The following is an 8,579-nucleotide window of genomic DNA, read 5'->3' as shown; positions in this document are numbered from 1 at the left end:
GCGGGGCCGAGAGACGTGGGAACAAGGAGTGAGGCCAGGTGTAGTGATTGGAGATGAGCTACACCTGCGACCCACCTCCTGTCTCGAGTCCCACGTAGGAGATGGAAGGATATAAAACTGGAGCGACGACTGTGAAGGACGAGAGAGGACCAGGCCTGGGCAATATTTTATGGTTGCTTTTTAGTTTGTGCGCACCAGTCGCCATGAGGGGCTGGTGCGCTGTTTTGTGTTTATTTTTGAATTATTAAAATGTTTTGATTGTCCGCCGGTTCCCGCCTCCTTCTTCCGGATGATTATGGAGTTTTATTATTACAAGAGGTATATAGGAATCTAGTGTCTAAACCATGGAATTGCAGTTGTGCCAAAAATTGGATTGCATTGTATCTACTGCATTTTAACATGAAAAACTGCCATATTTGAAAAGTAATATAATATATTAGAAAAACAACTGTATTATTTTCAGTGGGAAAAATTATCATAATTATTGCATAAATATTAATTAGTATCCTCAAATTATAGGGTTATGAAATCATTGACAGGTGACACAATGACACTATGCACACGGTCCTTGTCACTAGTTAAAATCGCTTATTTCTCTGGATTTAAACATTCTTCAAAAAATTTGGGATAAATTAAATACACAAGTCAGCAAAATATATAACACTGCTCTAGTGGTTTTTGGATATTTTAAAAAGAAAATCTATATTGTGCCTTTAAGTGAAAACTGCCACTTGCAAAACTTTCATATATTGTAGTTATAAATTCAGTATTATCCCTTTCAATGTCTTTGGTGCATACAGCATATTACTTGAGACTTTGTAAATTTGAAAGAAAACTTGATTTATGAAGCAATTGTTTTTACATTTTCCTACAAAAACATTCCCATTTTCAGAATACTTGGGTAAGTCATGGGATTTTGTCTGCTGATTGATTGATTATTGTCTGTCACCAAGTGGCACCACAATGTTTGGATGTAACAATGCAACATTGATTGAAACAACATCACAACACAGGCATGAGTCGTTCTTTGTCCTGTCTGCTCTCCTTTTATGCTGGTTTCTGGCTTTTGTTTCATGTTCATGTTTTCATGTGTTTTATTTTTATGGAGTGTAGTCATGGACCCTCTCTAGAAATGTGATTCCCTTACCCTCATGTTATCTTGCTATTGGTTCTTTGTTTTTTTATGTCATGTTCTTGTTGGTTGTTTTAGTCATATGTCCTGTCTTTCATTGGTTGGTTTTTGTCATGTGACTCATGTGACTTGTCATGTGATGTTTTTTATATATAGCCCTCATGTAGCCTTTGTCTCCTGTCAAGTATTGATGTTGTAACCTGCTGTTGGTGAGTCAAGTCTGTTCATTTACATGTCATGTCTGGAATTATTCATTCAAGTCAGAGTCTACAAAGCCTGCTCCCGCCATGTCTGCCAATCCAGCGCCTGCTAACGTCATGCCTGTCAATCCAGTGCCTGCTCCCGTCACGTCTGCCAAACCAGCGCCTGCTACCATCATGTCTGCCAAACCAGCACCTGCACCCTTCGTGTCTGCCAAACCAGCGCCTGCTCCGGTCATGTCTGCTAAACCAGCACCTGCTACCATTATGTCTGCCAATCAGGCATCTGCAAACGTCATGTCTGCCAATCCAGCGCCTGCTAATAACATGTCTGCCAATCCAGCACCTGCTCCCATCATGCCTGCCAAACCTGCGCCTGCTCCTGCTCCCTTCATGTCTGCCAATCCAGTGCCTGCTAACGTCACGCCTGCCAATCCAGCACCTGCTCCCATCATGCCTGCCAAACCTGCGCCTGCTCCCTTCATGTCTGCCAATCCAGTGCCTGCTAACGTCACGCCTGCCAATCCAGCGTCTTCTCCCGTCATGTCTGCCAATCCAGTGCCTGCTCCCGTCATGTCTGCCAATCCAGTGCCTGCTCCCGTCATGTCTGCCAATCCAGTGCCTGCTCCCGTCATGTCTGCCAATCCAGTGCCTGCTCCCGTCATGTCTGCCAATCCAGTGCCTGCTCCTGTCATGTCTGCCAATCCAACGCCTGCTCCTGTCATGTCTGCCAATCCAGTGTCTGCTAACATCATGTCTGCCAATCCAGCGCCTGCTAACGTCGCGTCTGCCAAAACAGGGCCAGTTCCCGCCTGGTCTATCCAAACCAGCGCTTGCTAACGACTTGTCTGCCAATCCAGCCCCTACTAACGGCATGTCTTCCAATCCAGAGCCTACTAATGTCATGTCTGCCAAACCAGCGCTTGCTCCCTCCATGTCTGCCAATCCAGCGCCTGCTAACATCATATCTAACTCCAGTCCAGCGCCTGCTCCCATCATGTCTGCCAATCCAGTGTCCTGCTCCCGTCGTGTATTCCAATCCAGCGCCTGCTCCTGTCATGTCTGCCAAACCAACGTCATGCCTGCCAAACCAGCGCCTGCTCCCACCATGTCTGTCAATCCAGCGCCTGCTACCATCATGTCTGACTCCAATCCAGCAGCAGCTCCCATCATGTCTGCTAATCCAGCGCCTGCTAACATCATATCTGACTCCAATCCAGCGCCTGCTCTCGTCATGTCTGCCAATCCAGTGACCTGCTCCCGTCGTGTCTTCCAATCCAGCGCCTGCTCCTGTCATGTCTGCCAAACCAACGTCATGCCTACCAAACCAGCGCCTGCTCCCACCATGTCTGTCAATCCAGCGCCTGCTAACATCATGTCTGACTCCAATCCAGCGGCAGCTCCCATCATGTCTGCTAATCCAGCGTCTGATAACATCACACCTGCTAAACCAGCGCCTGCTCCCGCCATGTCTGCCAATCCAGCGTCTGCTCCACCATTTCAATGTATTAGTTGTTTTATATTTAGAGCACTTTTTAAATTTGTTTATTTTATTATTTTTTTAATTGTATTTTAATCAACAAAATATTTTCCTTTGGTCATTTTTTCGCACTTTTATTTATTTATTTTATTTAATTGTTTGTGCTTGTTATAGCCATTTGAACATGCCAATTATTATGTTATAACCGGCTTTTGAGGCTGAGCTTTTCCCTGCTTCCTACAAATGTTTAGCAAATGTATTAATTTTGAACCATTTTTATTTTTTATTCTTGCTTCATTTCGATCACTTTTTAACGTTCTGAATACTTTTGTATATAGTAGGCTAGCCTGTAAATTCTCGACATGTAAATCAAACTTTGATTATGCTGACTGGAATTTTTTCTGGAATGCTTTTTAAATTTAACATATATTTAATTTATTTCGGCTAATTAATAGACCATAATTATAAATACAATAGTGCTTCGTTGATGATTTAATCATTCAAGTAGTTTTATTTGTAAATGAAAACACAACACGCTCATTTATCATCACATCGCGTCAAAACTTTATTGGAATAATTGATAAATTATAAATGTATAAATGATAAATGAGCCTGTTGTGTTTTCATTGACAAATGAAACTACGTTTTGCTATGCAAAGATGGAGCTCATGGAGCCCGTCAAGCACTGCCCTCTAGCGTCGCCACTGGATAAAGTCTGGTAGCCCAAGGCATTTAAATAATAAAATACTTTCTATAATAAATCAAAGAATATTTTCTTAATTCAAAATAAAATATTAATGAATAAATTTCTGATAATCCCGGACTGCTATGGTCATGCAGGTTTGTTTACGCATTAAACTCGTGGCCACGAGAAAAACATGTTCTCTCAACATAAGAAGTCGTGGCCACGAGAAATGGATGTCGTTCCCTCAACATAGCATCTCCAAGGCACGACAATATGACGTTCCCGGGAGTTATATGTCACGGCCACGACAAAACTAAGTGAACCGACAATGTCATCTCGCAGGCACCATAATTTTCCATATTAACCACTAGAGGGACTCATTTATCTATATACTGTACATTTTCAGGAAGACATCTAACAGCAAAAACTCAGATAAAAGGAGATGCTCTTTCTTTATCATGCCGTCTCTTTATCATACGGCTGAGATTTGTGTCACTGTTGCTTACACACTTTTATTAATGTGTGGACTGCAGGGAAACAGATGGAAAAATATTTTCACTACTTTATATATAGCACCGTTGCTAGAATGAATTATTCCATATTATGGTGAACACAGAACTGCTTTGTAGGAGGGTTTGAGGCAAAATGTCCCCCAAATTCAAGATAACAAGGCAAAACGAGTGGCTGTAGCGATTAGTGAAATGTTAAATAAATAAAAATTGTAACGTTAGATTGCAGGCTTACATTTAGACTACACTCATTTTATCAAAGATTTATTTTTACCGGTGTTTTTTTTTCTTCTTCTTTTCTCAGCGTTGATCATTTTAAGCAATCACTGACTTATTTGTTGAGCGCAACCGCCAATCAGAGACGTTTAGATTTGTCACCGGTGAAGAAGAAACGCTGGGATTTCGTTCAGCGTGCGGTCAGACAACACTCGACAGTTAACAATGAAGTTATAACAAACAAACTGCAGATACTATGTAAATAGATTTATTTTTCAGTGTAGACTGCGTCACTGATAATTTTTGTTGGGAGAGCGCTAGTGAGATTGAGATTAAATTTACTGGCTGCTGTAGTGATTGGCATCGTTCTTTACACTTTCTGTAATTAATCCACAGTTTTTATAACTTTTTTTGTTTTTCATTCTACTAAGATATCCAATGCAAGGTCTTGATTTTTTTTAATGCGAAAAATAAGTAATAAACGAATTAATTAATTAACGGCTCTTGATTTGTTTTGCTGTTTAGCCTAACATAAATTATAAGGTTTGTAGTGTATTCCATGATGATTCTAAATTATTCCCAGTTTTAATAACAGTTTTGTTGTTGTTGTTGTTGTTTTTCATTCTACTAAGATAACCAATTTGAGGTCTTGAATTTTTTTTTAAATACGAAAAATAACCAATAAACTAATTCATTAATGACATTTGGCTTGTTTTGCTGTTTAGCCTAACCTATAAGGTTTGTAGTGTATTCCTTGATGAGTTTGTCATAATATTGCAGCATTACATGTATTCCGCCTTCATTAAATAGTCTGTGTAAGTGTAAATAAACATTTTGTAAAAAAAATAAAATAAATAAAATGCCCCAAGAATTCACTTGCAGGGGAAATATTGCCCTTTAACCTGATTCTGACTCAATGTGCTATTATGCAATTCCACTGTAAAATCAAATTACATGGAAGCCTAGTTCATTTAATTCTAAATGTGGTGTTAATGTAGTTTACTGAATTATGGAATTCAGTGTAAGTGTGTATTTTTGTAATTTAGTTGTAAATTAACCAAATGAACTTGACAACTGGGCACGTTCACACTCAGATGTGCCCTTTAACCTGTTGCAATGGCAACTGGGGAAACACCAAGAGTGTTAAATACTTTCAGGATGGTGGCAAGGTGGGGATTAGAAAATGATATATAGGTTAATAAATATCATTTGCCTGGCGTGTTCTTAAAAAAATAAAAATAAAGTTGATTGTGGGTGCCTGTTGAGTGTGTGTCGCTGCCTTCCTTCTTGTTTTACATAAAGTCATCTTTTTGCTTGGCTTCAAATGACCAATTACTCAATGCAGTGCTCTTGGCATTCTGACAGCGTGAATGCCACAGTGTTTGTTTGAAACATACCTAAAAACCTTTCACACACTTTTAACCTCAGAAGAGTCATCTGAGCCATGTGACAAGCAATATGTGACGCATAAGCTTTGGCACTTATGCAAATTATTCAACTTTTTTTTTTTTCAGTTTTGTTTAGCTATCTTGATTTATTTTACTATTGTGTGTGGCTCTTGTTCTACTGCAATCTATTGTTCGATATATAAACAAATATGTTGTATCCTCATGTATCCTACATGAAAGCAGATTTGTATTTTTTAAGGATAATATGAATATAATTTATTAGATAAAAATGCATGTTTAGGCAAGACCACACTCACCATGGTGGTCCCATAATTACAGATTATCTTTTGTTATTATGAATTTGACACAAAGTATGTGGTCTTAAGATAATTAAGAATATACACATAATTCAGATCCTTTGATATACAGAATGACCAAATATGGAAACATAATACAGTAATACACTGAATTTAAATGCTTATCTTTCTTGACCTGCATATGTACTATCCAGGATTGTTTGAACATGTTATAGTAAATAATATTGATTCTGAAAGAAAGTAGCAATGCATTGTGTGTGTGTGTGTGTGTGTGTGTGTGTTTGTGTACAGCTCCAAAGTCCTAAGTCTATGGCAAATTTCACTTTGGTCAAATTAGTAGTGACAGTATTATTCTAAAAGTCATATTGACATGATGTCATTGCATAGGGGATGGTTAAATGTACGTGTAGTTTCTGTGTGGGTGTGGATGAGCAATCATCTCCAGTGGGGCGTGGCCTGTACCTGTATAAATGAAATCATGTCTGGAATGTCATATATTGCACTGACCAACACAAAGACAGCACAAACAAAAAGAACTTGCCATGCAGAACTCAGCAGCACAATGCTTTCTCCTTTCTGTTGGGGCTGTTATTTTTAGCTCTTGTCTGAGAGAATCTACAGCTCAATTGGAGCATGGGGAAATGTACAAGGGCCTGCAGCTTGAGGCTCTGAAGAGCATTATTCTGGAGTACCTGGGGATGGACGCACCACCTGGGCCTGGTGGAAGAGCTCGTCATCAGGACCTGGTCAGGATGTACCGTCAGTATAGGAGAATAAGATTCTTGCTCAAAGGCAATTCCAGTGAAGAAGAGGAGCTTCAGCCTGGAAGAAGAGCCTCTACGGTGCTCTTTCCCACAACAGGTAAACTATTAATATTGTTATGAAAAAAATATAACATATTTAAAACATTTAATCTAGAAATCATTTATTAGGTATATATTTGATTTGGTTTGCATATATAAATATATATATGCATTGTCTAATTTCATATTTAATTATTTTCATTTTATTTGAATGAAATAAAATCAAATGTTCTCCACTGGATTGGGTTAGTAATGTCTTAGTAAAATCATTATAATTTATTTGTGCATATGTATGTGTGTGCATATATATTTATTATTTTAGTGCTGTCAAATCAATTAATCGCATTTAATCACATTCAAAATAAAAGTCTGACTTTACATAATGTGTGTGTACTCTGTATATTATAAGTATAAATACACACACACACACACACACACACACACACACATACGAATATGTTTAAGAAATATTTACATTTATATATATTCATATTTATATATGACTTATATTTCTTAAATAAATACGTCTATATGCTTATAAATACATATAAATAAACAGTACACACATATATTATGTAAACACAAACTTTTAATTTGGATGTGATTAAACGATTTGACAGCACTATATTATTTAATTCATCTAATAATTGTTTGTATACGTGGCACATGTGTGTGTGTGTGTGTGTGTGTGTGGTTTGCATTGTCTAATATCAGCTTTTCTTTATTATTTTTCTAATAGTACAGCCTCTGAATTCTACCATGGATTCAAGGCAGCAGTGGTTTAGAGCTGCTTTCTACAAAAACTCAGGCATTAAACCTGGAGTCAACCTTAAACATGCGAGGCTGCAAATCAAGAGACCACACAAGGACAAAAATACACCGGGCATGCCATGGCTTTCAAAAGACATTGTGGTTAGAATGCATAAACCTCCTGGTTTTCATACGGAGACAGTATTTCACACTGGGGTCTTGAGCTCTCGGGATGTTATGTTGGATTTGACAGTTGCCGTCAAGAAGTGGCTTAAGGACAGCAGTGCTGAGCTTTTAGTTGTTGAAATCTGCCTCTTTAAAAAACAAGAAGCGAGTACACAATCCACGCCTCAGCTTGCTTTACAACTTGACCAAGCAGTGAGGAGAAGACACAGAAGAGCTCTGTTTACCAGAGAAGAAAGTGTTGAGGATGAAGCTCACTGTAGGCGAAAGTCATTAAATGTTTCCTTCAAAGACATCGGCTGGTCAGACTGGGTTATCGCTCCCTTGGGCTACACTATGCACTACTGTGATGGTTCCTGCCCACACAATTATAAACCTGCCAGTATGCATACGCAGGTGAAGTCTCGTCTGCATCTCTTGTCCAAGGGAACGACACCTGCTCCTTGCTGTGTTCCAGCTGCATATGAGCCAATGGTTCTCATGCACTATGACAGTCGTGGAAAGTTAAAGCTCACGCCCTTCAACGATTTGATAGTTAGTAAATGCCATTGTGCATGAACCACACTGACACATGTCTCATGACACTATTATCTATCGAACATTATACTCTCAAAAGAGAACATGATAAAGAGGCAAAATATCTAGCCGATAGAATGCAAATCAATGCTCTGACGCTCATTTGGTTACATTCCTTTGGTTTCAAAAATAGTTTGGCTTCTTAAGAAAACCAGATGCCTGTTTTTCTACATACACTGACATGTTGATGGTACTGTATTTTCACACGATCGACTTACTGGAATTTCAAGTTATTTATTGTAGCCTAATTTATTTAAAATGTTTTTGTTCTTGTTTGTTGCTGTGTTGTGAATGAATCAAGAAAGCTTTTGTATTTTGGAAAGAATGTTAATAAAGTATT

At 38.5% G+C, this 8,579-nt stretch overlaps 1 protein-coding gene across 1 annotated transcript; it reads left to right on the top strand.

Moving 5' to 3' along the window:
* Positions 1–6,463: 6,463 nt before the first annotated feature.
* LOC113110713 (bone morphogenetic protein 4-like) lies at positions 6,464–8,548 on the top strand. Its single transcript, XM_026274869.1, has 2 exons — positions 6,464–6,788; positions 7,470–8,548. The coding sequence occupies exons 1-2, from the start codon at positions 6,470–6,472 to the stop codon at positions 8,219–8,221; spliced, it is 1,071 nt and encodes a 356-aa protein (XP_026130654.1). The 5' UTR covers positions 6,464–6,469; the 3' UTR covers positions 8,222–8,548.
* The last annotated feature ends 31 nt before the right edge of the window (positions 8,549–8,579 follow it).

Source organism: Carassius auratus, chromosome 2, assembly GCF_003368295.1.
Source record: "Carassius auratus strain Wakin chromosome 2, ASM336829v1, whole genome shotgun sequence".
Classification (NCBI taxonomy): domain Eukaryota; kingdom Metazoa; phylum Chordata; class Actinopteri; order Cypriniformes; family Cyprinidae; genus Carassius; species Carassius auratus.
Note: the sequence above shows the minus strand (reverse complement) of the source record. Positions and strands in the feature narration are given on the sequence as shown.

Bases quoted from the DNA above. Each gene is read 5' to 3' on its own strand.
- LOC113110713 (XM_026274869.1), top strand. From the start codon at position 6,470: ATGCAGAACTCAGCAGCACAATGCTTTCTCCTTTCTGTTGGGGCTGTT. The intron at 6,789-7,469 runs GTAAACTATTAA...TTTTTCTAATAG, and splicing joins GGTGCTCTTTCCCACAACAG to TACAGCCTCTGAATTCTACC.